General features: G+C 39.4%; 1 protein-coding gene across 1 annotated transcript in view; it reads left to right on the top strand.

The window, feature by feature from the left end:
- FER1L6 (fer-1 like family member 6) overlaps positions 1-19,726 on the top strand; it is a 61,412-nt gene that overhangs the window by 26,365 nt on the left and 15,321 nt on the right. The window contains exons 15-32 of the mRNA XM_066316822.1: positions 357-457; positions 1,116-1,206; positions 1,981-2,100; positions 3,159-3,311; positions 4,639-4,825; positions 5,375-5,499; positions 7,467-7,601; positions 8,137-8,286; positions 9,940-10,050; positions 10,663-10,824; positions 11,907-12,090; positions 12,277-12,461; positions 13,021-13,143; positions 13,276-13,315; positions 15,060-15,175; positions 16,291-16,422; positions 17,834-17,959; positions 18,989-19,116. Of these exons, the coding sequence (XP_066172919.1) occupies positions 357-457; positions 1,116-1,206; positions 1,981-2,100; positions 3,159-3,311; positions 4,639-4,825; positions 5,375-5,499; positions 7,467-7,601; positions 8,137-8,286; positions 9,940-10,050; positions 10,663-10,824; positions 11,907-12,090; positions 12,277-12,461; positions 13,021-13,143; positions 13,276-13,315; positions 15,060-15,175; positions 16,291-16,422; positions 17,834-17,959; positions 18,989-19,116 (2,369 nt within the window). The remainder of the gene's footprint in view (positions 1-356; positions 458-1,115; positions 1,207-1,980; positions 2,101-3,158; positions 3,312-4,638; positions 4,826-5,374; positions 5,500-7,466; positions 7,602-8,136; positions 8,287-9,939; positions 10,051-10,662; positions 10,825-11,906; positions 12,091-12,276; positions 12,462-13,020; positions 13,144-13,275; positions 13,316-15,059; positions 15,176-16,290; positions 16,423-17,833; positions 17,960-18,988; positions 19,117-19,726) is intronic.

The following is a 19,726-nucleotide window of genomic DNA, read 5'->3' on the forward strand; positions in this document are numbered from 1 at the left end:
CAGCAACTTGCTAAAGTTAAGCAGCAGGATTAGAAACAGAACCAAGAAGAAGTTTTTTTTTTTCTCCTACCTAGCAGATGTTTCCCACTGATTGATCTTCTCCAAAGAAGTAAGAACACAAAGTTTCTCCAAGCAGTAATAGCTTGGACAAGTAATTCGAAAGACTGGGAAAAGGTCAAAATATATCATGCTGTTGGAGTCTTTTCTCTGTGCTCTTCTAGTGATATATCAAAGACGTTTTCTGTCAGCCCACAAAATCACCTACCTCATTCTTGCTAGTCATAAATGGTACTGTAACGCCGACAGAATGACAAAATGCCCTCCTGTGCATAATGGCTTTCTCATGTTTTTCATAGGAAGAATCATTAGAGCAAGTAAAGGCCTTGATCAAGGTTTCAGAGACTGCAGCTGAGGAGAAAATGAAGAAGACCCTAAATGGTTTTATCAATCAGAGCAGGTGATAACATTTACTAGATGCATACAGAAAATGAAATTTAATGTTGGCCTCAAATTCAAGGCTAGGCAAGGAAACTGATGATAATTTTAAAAAATTACAGTAAATTTACTGAGATCTATATTTTATTTACCTTGCTATAAAAGCAAAGACATTCCCAAATTACTTTTTCTATTTAGACAGAGAAGATATTTATTGTTATTTACAATATTTGGTATTGGCAATAGATGACTGCCAATCATTGTCATATTATTTTGGCTTTTGGAACTTCAAGAATATGTCGTATATGTGATTAGTATTTAATAAAGTGTGTGATAGATACACTGTAAAAAACCCAACCAAGGTTAATATAAAAACAAAGGATGCCACATATTGGTATAGACCCAGTGGACTCTGTATCAAATGACATGATTTGGCTTGAAATAGATATAACACCTTATTTCTAGATATTATTTATTCATTTTTGTGAAGTGTGGTGCACGGGTTTTGGATTCTATTCCTTGAATCTTATAGGTACCTATCTTTTAGAAATTTTCAGCATTTTTGTCTTCTGGTTCATGTACAGCAGCAGACACAGAACATACCAATGTATTTTAGCCCATTAGTATTCTGACATTGAAAAAATAACAGATTTAAAACCCCTGTTATTCCTGGCTCCTAGGGCGTTCATGGTCATTGCTGAAAAGAAGCCCAAAGGGTCGAACTACACTTCTTTGGACAAAAAGAGGCTCATGTTGTTCAAGCAAGAGCTGGTATGTGCTGTGCTCTTCCTATGTAATTGATACAATGATGATTACTGAAAGCACACTACTTGATTTTTTTTCTATTTTATTTTCTATTTGATTGTACCATATGGGAATGCTTGTAATTCATATGAATATAGTATCTATGAGCACTCAGTTTAATAAATCCCACTAAGTTTAATAAAGTTGTCAGATACACTAAAATTAATCAGAAGATGTTGTTTTTAAATACCGATAAGACATTATAATAATGAGATTATTTTTCTCATCCATGCATCTTAAAATGGAGTGATGCTAAGCTCAGTGGAAAAGTACCCAATTTGCACTGCTGTCAGGTGTCTAACTACTGCGGTGGTGCTGAACTTCAAGACTGTTAAAGTCTGGCCTTTAATATTCCTGGACCTAGTCATCTCCTTTGAGGAACCAGTGGGAAGAAACCAAACTGGGTGGAGCTCATCTGAATATTTATTACCTTTTTTATTGTTTGTAGCACAAAAGATTGTGCCTTCTGTCAGGATCAAGGCTTGCTAATTCCAGGTGGCAATCACATGGTTTTTGTGACTTCCATACATGTAGTACACAGACAAACAAAGACAAAATGGGAGACATTCAATTTTTATGTTGTCCAGCTCCAAAGAATTGATCAGTTTTTGTTGTGACAAAGAAACATTGAACAAAGTGTTTCCCATCTTCTCTTTTCAACTTGAATCAAAGACTGTTTCTCTTCCAGTTCAAACTACTTGATAATAGATGAAAAGTCTATATTGTCTTTCCTCACTGCAGGAAGCAATGTCCAGTGATGCTAAAGGAATCGTTGAACAGCAGAAAAAGAAGATGTCACTGGATGAAGTGATTCGTGAGACTCAGAGCTTTATAGATAAAATTCGATTCTTGGCTGATGAGGTAATCCACACAGAATTCAGAAAAATTTAAAATTCAGGACTTGGCTTTGATTTTCATAATCCCATGTGAAGAATAACTTCTGGCTTGGCTATCTAAAGAGTTCACTTTCAGATATCTGGACTCTCTTCTGCATTAAATGGAGTTATTATCAAACCAGGGTAGGAAACATTGGCTGTGTGGTATGGAGAAGATGCACCACAGATATCTTTTTTCAGTAAGGTCATCCCATACCTGGTGGCTTGGAGAAGCCAACTTTCTGATATGAACTCATGTCTCTGCCTGTATGGACACCTGTATGGATTTGGACTGATACGATCTTGGGGTGCCTGTATTATTTAGCCTGAGAATAACAGAAGAATTGATGTATTTGGTTGGGCCAAAATCCTGCCACTGGAAAGCTGTGCCTCTGAGAGCCTCCTGTGCTAGCAAACCAAAGAGGGCCATGGCTATTCCCTGGCTCAGAGAACAAGTGCACAGAGGCATGGTTTGCATCCTGCACACAAATTGTCTTGCTTCCTAAAACAAAGTGACCCTGCTCACAGTTCCTTTAGGGAACAGCCCCTGGGTGGTCTTTTTTTCAAACCACACTGAAGTTTTTCTTGGGGAAACCTTACCTGGGACAGGGCAAGGCAGTCTCATTGAGCATCATCACCAGCAGGAAAGATGATCATATGTCAGTGTTTGAGCTTGGTCCTGGTCCTTTTTGGTTTTCTGGTACAGATGAAATTGATGGTATTTCCATGGTAGTTACTTATGTGGTCTGTGGTTAAGTTATTTCCTGGGACAGAGCCATACCCAGATACTTAATTTTAGTTTCTCTTGAAATTACTTATGAAGTGGGTACTCCTTAATCACTTTATAAAGCTCTTTACCTTTAGCTGTAATTAGAAATTAGGGACTGCAAAGCCTGAAGTGACAGCCTTGTTTAGTTCAGGGATACATCTGCCACTTAACAGCAGCATGAGGGCATCAGCTCTTAGTAATAGCTTCAACAAAATTTTGATGGTGGTGGCTTATAGAAAGAATTCAGTTTTATTTCAATATGCCTCACTTAACAGCCACAGAATACAGTGCCTGATGTGTTCATCTGGATGATCAGCAACAACAAAAGAGTTGCCTATGCAAGAGTCCCAGCAAAAAATATACTCTACTCCCCAGCGAATGAGCAGAGAGGAAAGGACTGTGGGAAGATTAGAACTCATTTCCTGAAAGTAAGTCTGTGGCACACTGCAAACATAGGTAATGCTTGGGGAGCATTTGGTATTCAGATTTTTTCCAGGGATAGTATTTTACAGATTAATCTTTGTGATGTAAAAATATGCACAGATTTGTATCCACCATTTATTAATATTTGCTTCTTATATTTATGCTTGTCATTCTTTAAGCATATTATTGTCTGGCTTTTGATATATGAGTAATTAATTCCCTCACTATTTGTTATGGCAAGTATAGAACATTGTTTATCAATGGCTGTATACATAAACAAATAGAAAAGGTGCAGCCTCTTTGCGGGCAAAACCATCAGAATGCAGCACATGAAAGTCTGGGAGGACACTGGTGGGAGATCAGCACTCAGCAACTCAGTGAGGAAACCCAGCTATTCAGGGGTAATACAGGAATTATTTAAACTTTCTATTTAAAGCATACTTAAGTTTGTGCAATATATGTCCAAAATACTGTTACGGAATTATTCATGTTGAAGGAAAGCCCTAGTGGAAACATTCCTACAAAGGCAGTGTGACCAGTACTACCTACAGTGGAATATTGCGCAATTAATTGTTGCCGTGACCATCAGGAAAAACCCTAATGCTCCAGAAAACAGTGACTTCATATAATGACTTTTTAGTGGTTTTTTTCACTTTGGACATCTAGGAATACTTTCATAAAACACAGCTAAAGAGCAGATAAAAAACATCTAAGATCCTGAGATACTTGCCATAGATATTTTTTAAGCAAAGTACTATTTGCCTGCAGGAAATAAAATATTCTGCAATTAACTATCCAGCCCCTTCAGTATCCAGATTTACCTTGGGAACAGAAAATACTAAACTCTGAACTTAGCAGATATAGATGAAGTGGGAAGGAAGAAAAAGGAAATAATTGGTCAAGACTAGTAACATGTTATAGTGGAAATGTCTTCTGACCTGCCCAATGGAGTAATATTTTTCATAATACATGGGACTAGCTACTGGAGACCAGCAAAACTGCATGAAATGTCAGACGGGCTGAAGTCTGAGCAAAGTAAGGCATAAGATAGCACTTAGATGTGTGCAGCTATAAGATAGCCTGCAAAACCCTCTGCATATTAGGCAGTATGGAATTTACACAGACGGTTAGTTGAGCAAATTACTAATTCCTTCCCTAAGAATCACAGAAGTTTCTTGTGCTAAATGAGTGTCAGGGCCACTCACTGTGGAGAAATGTCATTTATCAGTATATCAGCTCAGAGAGTGCTTCTTTATTTTACTCTGGCTTGGTAAGACTTAGCACTCAGCCATCTTTCTTGAGCTTGCTGCTGATGTTGAATTTTTGTTTCAGCTCCCAGGCAAGCGCCCTCTGGGCTGGACTGTGCAGGCAAAGGTGGACATCTACCTGTGGCTTGGACCTACCAGCTATGCCCACAGTGCCATGGAGAATTTGCCCGTAGGATATGAGATTGAATTACCATCTAACACCAACTCAGGGCACAGTGTGCTGCCCTCACCTGCTTGCCTGCTGTATAAAAGTAAGGCGCTCTTTCTTCTCCCTATTAACAATTGAGAGAAATGGTCCCAAAATGGTCCCAAAGTTCAGAGCGTGGCACAATCCCTATATAAAGTAACTGTTCTAAGATGATAATGGCTTTTTTCCTTCTCATCAAAAAATACTGGCTTCATTGCCAAGTCATCAATTCTGACACTTTGTAGACATCAGGGAAAGAATGAACTTGTTCACTTGCATTTTTCTCTGTCCCATGGATCTGTTCCCTTGTAGAGGAAGCATCCCTCATTTCTCCTGGTGATGCATAGAACACCTATTAGATAAAAGAATGATGGGAGATAAAAATTGGCGCTTAACAGCCTTTCAGTAGAGACCTACATAACTGATTTTAAATGAATTCAGATGTCTTGCACAGCTTCTGAGTATCTCAGGTGTTTCTTTAATGAGACTGCACTAGCAACAGTTCCCCTTGTCAGATCCTGGTTGGAGAGCAGCTGATGAATCTTCCCCTCCTAGCTGTGTGCTGCACTGTTTCCATGGAGCTGATGTTGCTGTTTTCTCTGCCGTGGTGTAGCCACACACCTGTTCCAGCTGAGAGCCCACATGTACCAGGCGAGGGGGCTCATTGCCGCTGACAGCACCGGCCTCTCCGATCCTTTCGCTAAAGTGACTTTCACATCACGCTGCCAGACCACAAAGGTAAGTTCCAAAGCCTCTTTTGCTGACTGAAAACTCTTGGAGTTTTTAGGGTTTTGTGGGTTTTTTTATAACAATTAAGCAATGAAAAGGGAAAAGCTTGGTTTTGCAAGGAAGTACCTAGGAGGAAAATTAGATGCCTGCTGTTAAAGAGTACATGCTGAGAGTCCACTGCTAACAAACCAAAAGTTTACCTGTTACCCACTACTCCAATAAGAGGTACTAGTTTGGTTTAGCTCAGATATCAGATTCTCTTGGACTACTGGGACTTTGTAGCAAGTGTACCGTTCTTCACATCTTTATTTATGTGTTTTAAATTTGGACTGCTGTCATTGCTAGGTATAAATGGGTACAAGGATGAGCCCTCATAGTTCTCTTTTCCTCTAGCCTATGCATTCAGTCATTGAGCACAGTGAAGATCTTTCTGTGGCTTCTGTAGCCATATGAGGCCAGCACGGCCCTTTGGGATAGAATGTGGCAAAGCACACTGGTGGTTTTAGAGCATTAAAATGGAAGTGAGCTAAAAATAGAGAGGTGGGAGAGTTAAAGGCTGCTAAAGTATGCCCAGTAGTATAAAATATAGTAAGGAGACTATATTGGGGAATAATCTCCCATCTCCCTCAAGAAACTGCAGGGATAAAATGGAATCCTGTGGGGCCTCTAGAGAGAAATGGAAAATTCTACAAAGTTTCAGCAAGAAGGGTTGAAGTACAGCCTGGGCAAGTGAGCAGGAGGGTGATCCCTCAGAACATGGAGACTGACTTTCAAAGGTCCTGAGACCTTTACAATTACCCTGGAGTTAAAATTGGACAGGAATTCTGACAATCATGCCACAAACAGAATTTGCTGAGCCAAAAGTAGTCTTGCTTCACATCAAATAGAGTCTTGCTTCAGAAAAAATATTTAACTCTCCCATCCAGCCCTTCCCCCCAAAGCTTCACAGAAGATTGTTTTAATTTAATTAATTCTAAAATTCCTCTGACATTTTATTCTATTACAAAGCAAGTTCTGTTGCATGTGCCAAAGGGAGCAAAAACAAAAACCTTTCTCTAAATTGTAAATGCCTGCTTGTGCTACTTTTGCCTCAGGGTTATTAATTGATTTTTTCCTGTAATGGGATTTTAACTTCTTATAGAAGATGGTGAATGAATCCAATTAAATGAGTATCTAGATGCACCAGATTCTGGAAAGTAGAATTTGGCCCAGGAAAAAGAGGTGTTTATAGGCACAGAAATGTAAAGTTTATTCACTGCCTGAATAAAATATTGCAGCTGATAACTTGCATGTTTTCTTAAGACTGTCAGCCAAGTGCTAATAGACGGTAGTAAAGAACCTTATTTCCAATCAAAAGAATGATAGCAGGTTATGAGTAAATTTGCAGTTGGCACATCTTCCTCTTTAACTGTTATCTTTGTTAAATATATATTCTGCCTAGACAGCTAAAACATTCTCTAGATGAAATGGTTTAAGCATCCACCTAATTCAAATTACAACAAATCAAAAACTTTTGATTTCTTACGAGTGATTTATGAAAATATCTTCTTTCTTTTTCATAAAGTGTTAAGTGTCATTACACAGCACTAGAAGTAAGATTAAAAAAATGAGCCCTGCAGAAGTGAAAACTGGCCTCGGGGAAAAAGCTTTATTTTAATAGCACTTGGCATGTGCCTGCTTTCCTAAAGCAATAGCTTTCCTCTAACTTTAATACTGAAGTTTGTCTACACAGACTGGTTGTCATGTATTGATCTGCTTGTTAGGGATTTGTGAAGCAAACAGGGAAATGGAGAAATTGGAGGTGCCAGCCTCAAAGTGAAAGATTCCTATTCTCCTGGCTGGGAGGAGCCAGACATATGTGGTGTCAGACATGGCATTGTTCAGGCTGTGGAAAAGGAGGCCGCCAGCAGATGAGCATGTCCTGCTGAAGGACATTCAACCAAACAGCTCATTAAACATTTCCTCTCTTCCATTAGATCATTTCTCAGACATTGTCTCCCACCTGGAACCAGACGCTGCTTTTCAACAGCATTGTGCTTCATGGTGACAAAGAGGAGATCGCCCAGTTCCCACCAGAGATTGTCATCGAGCTGTATGATGATGATGCAGTGGTAAACTCAAACTTCTTCTCACTGAAATCCTGGGCTTTTACATCCTACTGCAAGCATGAAAGGAAAGCTGAGTCACTGAATAGGTCTAAGATGGATCACCTTGCTGAATAGAGCTCAGTGTTACTGTAGTTTGCAGTTTAACATCTGAGACCAGCCCTGAGATTCACTACGTGGCCTTGTATTTTCCTCAGGTGAATCTTGCTCCAAAAGACCAGCTTGCAGAAATCAGAAGCATCTTGCCCCCAAGTCCCATGAACACCCCTGTAAATACTGTATCTAAGTCTGGGTCAAGACCACATAGATTCTGATGCAGTCTCTGGTTAAATATAGATCTCAGAAATTTTGGATACTCTGAAGAGCTAATGAGTACTCAGCTCTTCCTCTTCATAGCTGCCTTGTATCTTACCTTGGCTTTTCCTCCAGAAAGTTTTTTTTTTTGTTTTTTTTTTCATAAATACTAAGCTCTGCATCATCTTGGCTCTATAACCATTGTGAAATACAAGTGCATTTGACCCCTGTATTCTCCTTTATTTAGGGTAAGGCAGAATATATTGGGTCTACAGTGGCTGCCCCTTTAGTGACACTTGCTCATCAAAGTTATGAACCACCAAAACTTTGCTACCACCCAGTGCACTGTGGAAGTCTTTCAGGAGGAGACCTTCTTGCCACATTTGAGCTTCTGGAGGTAAATTTTCTCAAAAATTACACTTTTACATCCTGGGGCTCACAAAAGCTGGCATGGCCTCAGGGTCCATGGCCATCTTGAATTAAAAGGAACTGCAGCTGCAACCATTGGGCCTCATAATCCCCATGCAACTCCTGTCACCCCTTCCACCTTGTCAGGGGCCACTGCTCACACACACACCACTGCCCGCCCTTCACATGCTGTAAGCCTCCTTCTCCTGTCACTTGCCCTGCCCTAAACTGTCTGTGGCCTGAGAAACTGAAAATCCCCCTGCCAATGCAATGACCTGATGTTTGGAGTAGCACATGGCCCTGACTACCAGCCTTGAAGCTCCCAATATTGCTTTCACTCTTAGGAAAATGAAATGGTGAGTAATAAAGACTGGATTAGGGATGTTGAGGTTTTGCATACCCTAACTATGTTAAAAAAACATTACATGATCTGCAGGTACTGTTTCGTTCAGCTGAAGAGTTAGCCTGGTTAAATGAAGCAGAAGACTTCAGCTTCACAGACCCAACTACACAGACAACTGTATCTCACCTGCTTCACTTCTCAGTGGCGACAGCTTAGGAACACAGCTGCACTGCAGAAATTGTGCTGCTTTTCCCTGAAGCTGCTTAGTACCATGTACTTCTTAGGTGTCATGCTTCAGGTGAAAGCTGAGGAGGGCTCTTTCTGTAGGTTGTTCCCTGCTGCCACAACCCGAATTTCTGACAGGAATTATCCTCATGTGCTGGCTTTCGCTGTCTTATGTAGGAATTTTCTAAATCAGGCCAGGCTTCAGATCTCTCCTGTTATGGAATGAGAGGGTCATAAATACACAGTTAAAAATTAGGAAGGTGTTGGGAAATGAAGCCAATGAGCTCTACCAAAGAAGGTGCACCAAGCAGGCAGCAAAGCCTGGAGCACAGCAAGAGGCAGAGATGGTCACACCCCAGAGTCTTCTCTCCTCCCACCCAGCTGGAATAGGGCAGTTGTACAGCCAGATATGCTCCTGAATGTGGAGCAGGTTCATGCGCAATCACAGACAAAGAACAGAAGTGCTGCCTGCCACAAGAATTTAGTAGCTGCACGGAGAAGGCTCAGCCCTAATGTTGGAGAGGTTGTTTGGAAGTTCTCAGATGGTGAGAGCATACAATAATGGAGGAACACTATTCCATAGCAGCTGGAGAATATCATCATGTCTCTCCAGCAAATGTGTGATTTTGCTGATGTGCACTGTCTGCTCACCAACTCTTTTTAACCAGAAAAACATCTAGAATCTTCCTGTGGAAGTCTTCTAAGCAGTTTTGCTCAGGATTTTGTAAAATAAAATTACCATGCTTTCCATTTTTAGTAAGTACAATTACCATGCTTCAGTACATGCATGTCTTTAGGGCAAACTATGTCCTACTAGGTAAGAGGAGCCTTTTTTTCAGAAAGGCACATAAACCAAATTTATTTAATACTTTTTCTGCTGTATGTTTTAACATCACAGCACGAGAGAGAGCATTTCAAGTCACATTCCTTTCACAGTGCAACTGTTCTGCTCTGCCATTTGTCTTATAAAACTATTAAATTGGCGTGTTCTATGTGCCGTTATCAACAGATACTGCTGATAATAGTTTTATTCTTCCAAAAACCAGTCTGAGTAACAAGTGCTTCATTTTTCAGATTCCTGAGTCAGATCCAGACAGACTTCCCCTGCTGGATCCACCAGATATTGGCCAGATTTACCCAGTTCCAGCTAACATACGACCTGTTTTAAGCAAATACAGAGTGGAGGTGAGATACTTTGACTATTTCCTTTTCTTAATCTCCTTTTGTTCTCTTGTTGAACAGTAACAGTAACTGATGATTTTACAATCTTGATCAATAGGGCTCACATGAAAATAGCATTATAAGGGCATGCAAGGCTGTGCTTCCACTAGGGGAACAGTGAGGCTGTGTCTCAATCCTGACCTGCTGGGAAGGGACTTCTCTTGTGGCAGGGTATGGCTGGTGGATGGATTCACACTCTGTGCAGCCAAGGAAATGTCCACAGGAGACGAAGAGCTTCCCCTTGCAAATGACATCACTGGAGCTGAAGTTTGGTATCAGCTATCTCACAGGCTTTTCTGGGTCTCAGACTTCAGCCAAACAATGCCTTCTGCCTGTGTACAAATGTCTACACCTTCCCCACCCTTCCCTCTTATACGATTTGTGTCCAAAGTAGCCTTATATTTGAAACTGGGAAAAGTGTCAGCTTTTCCTATCACTGCAATGCCTGGTGCTGCCCAGCTGCTCTGTTCACTGCCACTCATTCTGCAGCCTTCACATCACCTGCTTACCAGCCCATTTCCCCATGCCAAGCCAGAGTTTCTGCAGGCTAACAGTGTTTCTCTCTGCACACCACAGGTCCTGTTCTGGGGTGTTCGAGAGCTGAAGAAAGTCCAGCTCCTCTCAGTAGATCGGCCCCAGGTTCTCATCGAGTGTGCAGGGAAAGGAGTCAAATCCTCTGTCATACAGAGCTACAAGAAAAATCCCAATTTCACTGGCCTTGCAGACTGGTTTGAAGTGGTGTGTACAGCATGGTACCCTTTTCCTGTCTGTTCTCTGGTCAAACAAAGTGTTAATTACCATTATTCTTCCTTTCTTGTCAAATAATTTCTTCTGTGTCTTGACTAAATGCTAAGGGTTGTCAGTCCTCGTGCAAAAGCTACTGATTTGAAAATGTTTTAAAATACTTCTGCTACAACCATGTCATAAAAGAAGATGATTTCCTTCATGTTAAGTCACAAGAAGATAAGAAAATGTGTTGCAATTAGATTTTTACTGATAGGTTGGAATTTGTGAGCAGCTAACAGAAATATATCTAATATTTTTCCTCCTCCCTTCCCATTTGGCTGAGTAGTGTTTGGCTTCCTTTGTTTTCTTTCCATTTTTGCAACTTACCTTTGTGTGTTACTGGGGTATTAAGGGGATTGATAATTTCTGGCTTATGAGCTCAGGACCTTCTCACATTATCACACCTGCTTTTATGAACTGCAAAGTAATGTATCACCTACTGGCTGGGTTATAAGAGCTGGCATTCTCATAATCAGTCACCATCAGAATAAAACAGTCTGTTCAATTTCCTCTTGAGAAGAGTATATCAAAACAACAACATGAGTACTGAAACACAGAACTTTAACTCCTTTTGTGTTGTTCTAAGAGCTGTTTCCCTCTTGGTAGTTCATCCTATAAGGCATGTAACTACCCAGGTCTACATCTCATTGTTGGGCAAACTGAGGCAGATAGGGTTAATACCCTTCAGCACAGCAGCAGTGGAATTAAGATTCACGATTTCCAACTGCATTCCATGCTTTTGAATGCTCCTGATTCTCCCAGTTTATTCTAACAAGAGATGCTTTAATATGAGAGCATGTGATTCATCTTAGCAGCACAGTCTATACAGTCAACTCTGTATTTTAAACAAAGATTTTTGTGCAGTAAACCAAAATCATATTGTCTATGCTGAATGCATTTTGCATTACAAATATGTTCATAGCTAAGGAGGAGATGGGAGGGAGGGAAGTGTCTCTTATTGCTGTGCAAGAGAAATATTCTATATGTGTTCTATGTTCTTAACAATTCTCTCATGCTGCTGTCTCCTACACTAGGAGCTGCCTGAAAATGAACTTTTGCATCCTCCACTAAGCATCTGTGTGGTTGACTGGAGAGCCTTTGGGAGGAGTACTCTTGTTGGAACACATACCATCAATTGTCTTAAGCAATTCCTGTGTAAAACCCCATTAGGTCCTCAAGCAGCCCCTAACAGAGTAGACACTGCAGAAACTGAGAAAGGTAAGTGTTCAATTCTGACCCCAAATAAAAAAAGACAATGAACCTTCTTAGAGTTTTACATTTAAAAGTGTGCTTTATTGTGCTGAGCATAGGCTCAAACCCTTAATCACATGATTGTTTGATGATCATCAAGTGCTATGACTATTTCTGGCAAATCTTACCTAACTTGCAAAGTTTCAATCTCAGCTTCACCTGAGTCATCCCAGCCTGCTGAATTATCCCAAGAAGAACGATTTTTATCTGATGAAATCTATGCTGAGGTGGAGCAGGGTAAATGGACAGTGGTAGAGCTAGAACCACCCCTCACAGCACTTCCTGCCACTGAACCAGAGCATTCTGCCTCTGAGCCAAGGAAAGAGAAGAAACAGAAGGTGGGTACAGCTGAAACTACCAGCTAACTTGCTCCTGCAGTCTTGCAGACTTCAGCCCTTCCTTATAAATTTGAAATCGGTTGACCCCAGGTTTAGAGATATTGGGTATTGATGTTGACACCCACAATATCTTGCTGGCCCTCAAGAGAACTAGTTAACAATACAGCTTTGACCCCACAGAATTTCACTACTTCCACTAATGGATTCTTAAAATGCTTGCAGACCCAAGTGGGAGAAGATAATTTGTATCTCAATGTTTGTATCCCTTGAAACATTATTATTTATTATCTGTGTAAATTTGCCTATTGCATGGATTGCCCCTGTGGCAACATCTCCAATGTTTAAAGTCATGGCATAGTCAATAGAAAATACAGACATAGCTTTAATAATATGATGATCATGATGAAGTGTCTTGGAATAAAAGAGATGGGAATTCACATTGCATTTTATTTAACTCTTGGAGGCTGACATTTTCTGTGTATACATCTGTTCATGCTTAATGCCATGGGCCAAGTGATGAGTTTTGATTAGTTCTAGTGCTTTTGCCATCATTTGGTAGGATATGAAAAAATCCATCCGACGCTCGACAAAGAGGAAAAAAAGAACCATTGCAGATGAATCAGCTGAAAATGTTATTGACTGGTGGTCAAAATACTATGCCTCTGTGCTGAAAATGCAAAAGGTGAGTCACCCAGCATGCCCAGAAAATTCACAGATGAACAATCTTGTAAACGTAAATTTGCTGCAAAAATGATTCATTTTTGGTATTACACTCATAATGAGGGGTTTGTCCATCTTGTTTGTCTTTTGAAAGGCAAAAGGAATTTTTTCCAGTGAAGGAAAACCTGAAGACAGTAAGTAAATTATTTGAATTTTTCTATTATTTTGCACCAATATTTTCTCTAGTTTCACTTCTCTAATATCTTATTGGCAGAAACTAATATCTAGTAACAGAGTACAGTTGGTGTACTGGGCTCTCTTCTCTGCAGCTGATCAGATGATGGGTAGACTAAAACTTCACAGCCAGTGTTGGGTTAACATGAATTTCCTATCATTCAAGTATCATGCCAGAAGATAGGCAAAGTCCTAAAGGATACAAGATAGACATTATCCTGATCCTAGGCTGCATTTATAACAGGTTCCAGAAAAGAAACTCCTCTCAATTTTGAATCCAGTTCAGGATCAGTGATGCAGGAACAGCTTCTGCTAGGGGACTTGTAGTCATGTGTGTTATTTCCATTGCTGAAAAGCTTTATCTAGCTCAGGTTCTAGGATTTTTTTTTTTTTATAAGAACCTAAAAAAAATGGCCAGAAACAGACTCTGTGCGTACGTATATATGTCTCCATACAGATATATTCCATGGCTCAACAGGTCCTGCCACAATCAAACTGAACTCTGGAAAATTGTATTTGTGGATAAATATGACTGCTTGAGAAGGCTGGGAAAATAAAGAAATATTAGCTGTTTACACAGAGCTGCTATTCAGAATGAAATTAATCACCTTTTTGTGCCAGAGCTGACCATATTCCCCAGTGACTGAGGTGATTTAAAGGTTTAAAGGGAGTGTTGAGGTTGCTCTGAATGAAAGACATGACCTAAATATCGCATGACATCATCTTGGCAATAGCAGATAATGGTGCTTCAATGATCATCAGGGCTGCTGACAGATGAGGAGGAGATCAGTTTCTGAGTGAAGCTCACTTGTCCAAATGGAGGAAATATTTACATAGAAAATGTTCTACGAAAATGTTCTACAAAAATGTGATGTTCATTTACAGTTGTGATATCCACCCACAGGCTCTTCTGGCAGTTGTGACATCAGTCAGAATATTGGTTCTGACTGATGATTTCAGACCTTGTAAATCCTCTTCTGATCATTTCTGTTACAAATTTTCACCTGTGATGATAAGTATTATACATACAGACCATCTCTGACATCAAATATGTATCTCTAAACATTTAGTGCTATTAAACACACAGGAACTACTCAAAAAATTAAAGTGAACTCAAAATCCAGATTTCAGCCAAAGAACTGAACTATTTTAGTGTAATGTTTGAGGGCTCACACTCTTTTTTTGGGGAAATCCCCTCTCAGTGTGTGGAATGTCCCTCTCCCATTTCTTACACTTCTAGGCTTTCACCAGGTGATATTTTGTGATATCTTTAAGCAAAGAAGGACTTGGGTCGTCCTGATATCTGAAGCAGCTGTCAGCCTGAACAACAGCTTTCAGTTTTAAATAAATCTCAAATTTTATGTGAAAGCTGTTAAGATCTGTGTATTTGCATTGGGGAGGAGTCAGAGAGGGAGGAAAAGGGTGGTCTGGGAGGTGGCCATCAGGGAGGGGGTCACACAGGACACCATCACTCTTGGTCCAGCAAGGTCATTATGAAGACTGGTAGCCACAGAGAGCATAAATTGCCACCTCTCTGGCTGGGGGGACCAGTGGTAAAAGAGAGGATCCCTATCTCCAGCAGTAGAGGAATAAGTAGGAAAAGAGCAAGAGGGACTCTTTAAAAAATGTATTTTCCTTCTTTTTCTGAAGCATTTTATGTGCTTTGCTTACTAAAACATACATGATGTCATTAAATTTCTGCAGATAAGCAGACTTCTGACCACATAGCATTGATCATAGAGGATGAGCCAGACAAAAAGAAGAAGGATAAGACATTGAAAAGGGTACAGAAGGAATCTTCAAATCTAGCAACACTACAGGTAAGAGAAAAGTAAGGCTGAGGTAAGGCTGTTGTAATTCACTATCTCTCCTAAGTTTGGCACCAGGAGCTGAGTTTGATAAACCCTCCTTACATACATTTCAGACACTTTAAAATTAATAAAACACACTAAATTATAGTAACAGTCCCCTTCAGCACAAGGGGCATGGAGAAAGCCAAGGTCTCATAGGGTAGATGTGGCCCACTTGGTCTTAGACATCGAACTTATTGGTGCAGACAAACCCAGAGAGACTTCAGTGAAATTCAGTTTTGTTGTTTTCATGTAAAATACTGTAGTTAGAAATCCCAATTTTCATGTTAGAAATATTGAGGCCTATTAAGAATGCCTTAAAAAAAGAGATGGAAAGCATTGATGTGATGGCTAGTGCATCATCCCTGATGGGAAATAATCCTCAGCTCACAATAGATTTGGTTGGGTAATGATGGAAGGAATTCAAAGGAAACTATATGGCTTGTGCAAAATGTCTGGAGAGATGGGAAGTTTTAAAATATTAGGACAGTTTGGATTAAATTGTAGCTGAATAAATGGGAATTTGAAATGGCTGTTTCCATTTTTTAAGTGACGGCAGTAGTATAGGCCCTTCGATTTCATGCTTGAAAAATTACTGTGGGAGAGTATTGAAAAAAACATGAAAAATTATTTGGTCTTTTGTGCTATCCTAAAGCTCTGTCCCCACAGCACTTCATTATTGTCTGCTTTGCTCTCAAGTTTTGACACATTAACACAATAGAATGGGTCAGTTCAACAAAGGCACAGTGCAACAAGGCAAGGAAACAGAAGCAAAGGGTGGTACGTCCAGTTTTTCACTCACACCAGTGCTTACAAATGTTCATTTTGGCCCCTCCAGATTAACTTCCACCTGCTGCATTAATGTGTTATTTCAATAGTTGGGAAAAGACTTTGGTTGAGGATAAAATTGGTCCTGTTTTAAATGGGGAATTGACTTTTTTCCTCAAGGACTTTTGCAAAACCTTGGTTTTTATTAAAGTCTGCATTTTGGGAAAAATGAATTTTTATTCATTCTCTAATAAAAAAATTGCTATAAATATATTCACACTGCACCACAAAATATAAGCATTCTTCTATTTTCAAAGATTTATGAAGGAGACTTGGAGAGTGAATTTAATAACTTTGAGGACTGGGTGAAAACTTTCCAGCTCTTAAGAGGAAAATCTAATGATGAAGTTCATGCTGACGCTGAAGACAGAATAATAGGAAAATTTAAGGTAAGCTTTAATGTTGATTAAATGGGTAATAATTTAGAGACTTTAGGTTTTAATACATATTTCGGGTATACCAGGGATAAATAAGACATTGATAGCCTGTTGTAAATAGAATTAGTTTTATTATATCTAGAGTCAAGTTTTTTTCTTTCCCATTTTCTGATAGAAAAAAGCATCATCCAGCTCCAAGTGATCACTTCTGTTTTGAAATAAGGAATAACACGGAGTTTGAAATTACAGAAGAGGAAGAAGAGATATTATGTAGTCCAGATTTTACTAATGCAACTTGGTTTCTACACTACCAGTTACAGAACATTTTATGTAATTTTGTGCAATTTAAATGTAGACCCTCACAGCTACAGCCTCATCCTGGGCTCTATTGGGCAACCTGAAAAGTGTTCAAAGCCTGAGTAATGTTATTAGGATTTGTTTGTAGTTTAGAGGAACTGATTAAACTCATTGATATCTCATCAGCTTGCAATGCAGATTTCTGTCCAAATGACTTGTTAGTTGCTTTCATACAGTATGGGCTACTCACCAACATAAATTGATATTTATTTACATGAGCTGCAAATGATGCCTCAAGTTCTAGCTTTCATGTTTTTCAGATTCTGTGCTGCCCAGAGGTGTAGTTCTGAGCCTCATATCAAGTGTTAGTAAGCTCTCTTCGCAGAGTAGGTAGACAAAACAAATCCTTTCCCAGCTTGAGACCAAGGACAACAATTACATGTTTTCAGGCCCAAAAGCATAAACAACAGTGGACTGAAGAGGAAAAAAGAAGAAGATGGGACTTCATAAACTGAAGCTGTAATTGGACAATTAACACCAAATACGCAAATGGACCAAAACTTATAAAAGTGTGAAACCTTGTGACTGGGTTGTCCATTTTTTGTGACCATTTTGGGTTCATCTTGGGATCCTTGGCCAGGATTTTGTATTGCCCAAGGTGTACTTTTAAAGGCCTTTTAAAAAAATACCTGATTTATTCTCTTAGTTCTGCCTAGTCTCTGTACCAGGTCAGCCTTCCAAAGGCATCACAAAAATACAGTTGGATTCCTGTCACACTGTTATGAAACTTACTCAGTGGAATTACTAATTTGACAATATACAATTAAGGTCAAAATATTATTTTTAAAATATTAATGATAAGAAAACTAGATTTAGAACACCTACAGGTATTACTTTTAAGTGGCCAATAGGCATGGAGGTACTCCTTGTAAATACCTAAGTATGATAGTACCATATTGTAAAGAAAAGACATTTTAAAAGGTGATGTTTAGTGCAATGCAGGTTGGGTTCCCTGTGAGGGCTACCAGGAAATAAAATGCATGAATGTTTCTTTTTCATTCAAATAGTTGGGTTTTTATTGCACTTGATCTGTTTTCAAGGGAGTTAAAAGTCAATGTATTTCCAGGGCTCTTTCTGCATATATCCAAGTCCTGAGGATGGCACCTTGCTGGATGGAGGGCAGCCACGCATCCTGCAAGGGATACCTCCAAACCACTCTGTCAAAGTGCTCATCAGGGTTTATATTGTGGCAGTAAGTAGACAGATGCTCTTTTAACCATGAAATAATTTGGATTGTTCTTTTCAGTTTACTTTAAGTGTCTTTGCAGTGAAGCTTTTGAAAATCTTCATCCATGGGGTTTGGGGTTTTTTCTGGTCATATTTCAGACAATGCTTCATACCATAAAAATGAGTGTTCAGAGTAAAAAATGTTATATATATTCCTCACAATAAATCTGGAGATTTCTGCAAGACTGGATAATCACTTTACTTGTTCAAACTAAAAACTTTGGATACATAACTAACATAGTATAAACAACCCGTTCCAGCCACCGTATGCAAATGCAGCCAGTTTGAATGAGTAGAGTTGTTCAAAATGACACACATTTAAACAAAACCTCAAGTAAGGGGGAAATGGTATCATATTTTTGAGGGGCTGTGAATATCATACCATGAAAGTTCTACACGTGAATAAATTTTGGGGTCGAAAAAAAGAAATAAAAAGCACAAGATGGGAGAGGATTGTGTGAGAAGTAAAATGAGTAGAAGAAACTCATATTTCAGAGAAGCAAGAGAGTTGCAGGTTATCTAAGACAGAAAGATGGCATGCAGAGAGACTCTGGCAACAAAATATGAAGAGATTGTTTTAGTTCCTGAATTAATATAAAGACTTAGAGGTGTTTTCCAACGTGAACAATTCCTTGATTCTATAAAGAATTGCTTTGCACTGTTCAAGGATCTGGAACAATATTTGTGGGTAAATCTTTCCTGAATTCTACCTACACTTGTGCAGCCAACTTCTTCCTTAGCATTGCCTCTCCTGCTCGGACTTTTCTGTCTTAGTGAGGAGATGACACTTCCAGCTTTGCAAATGATTTTCTTCTCCAGATCATCTTTTTGTAGTAGCCTAGAAAACTACAGGCCAAATTTTACATTGCAACAGACAGGCAAAGCCCCTGAACTTCCAGAACACCCAGGACTGGGCAGGAAAACCATAGTCCTGTGTAGGGACCCTGCTGTATTTGAGGAAACTTCTTGAGGACACAATTTTTCATCTTAACAGGCGTTTAACCTCAGCCCGGCTGATCCAGATGGCAAATCAGATCCCTACATTGTGCTGAGGCTAGGCAACACAGAAATTAAAGACAGGGAAAACTACATCCCCAAGCAGCTAAACCCTATATTTGGAAGGTCAGTGATGACTTATTTTTGTATTCAGTGTAATTTGTGCTTTATCTCTTGCTACCACTGTTGCTGTCACTAAGTGTTTGCAGATTTCTGCCTGTTTGTATGTTTTGAAATTCTGATGGTTAAAGCATTGGAAATTGGTGTCACACTGTATGATAATATTTTATTTTCATACCCATCAAAACATGATAAACAACCAAGCAATGCAATCTGTGAGAGGTTTTGCAAAATGATGTGTGAGAGGAAATGAGGCAACAAATGATAATTGTCTGTGAAAACTAATACAATCATTAAAACAAAATAAATACCAGAACAGTAAAGTGTGATTTCACAATATTTGTTACTGTTTCAGGTTGAGTAGAGTGCTAAATAAGTCTCATAATTCTGGGACATATGACTTTTTTGAACTTGGCCTTCTGAATGGGGGAGGTGTTGTAGTGATCAGGACATCCTGTCTTTCACTAATTGGTTAAATCTCTTTTACAATCAAGTTTATATTTTCAACTTCCCATAACATCTAAACAACACTGTACCTGTACCAAGTGAGAAGGGACTTCTTACCTTTGCTTTTGTGAGATTTGTTTAAAACTTTTGCCTGATCATTTTGTTGGGT

This window comes from Sylvia atricapilla, chromosome 1 (assembly GCF_009819655.1).
Source record: "Sylvia atricapilla isolate bSylAtr1 chromosome 1, bSylAtr1.pri, whole genome shotgun sequence".
Taxonomy (NCBI): Eukaryota; Metazoa; Chordata; class Aves; order Passeriformes; family Sylviidae; genus Sylvia; species Sylvia atricapilla.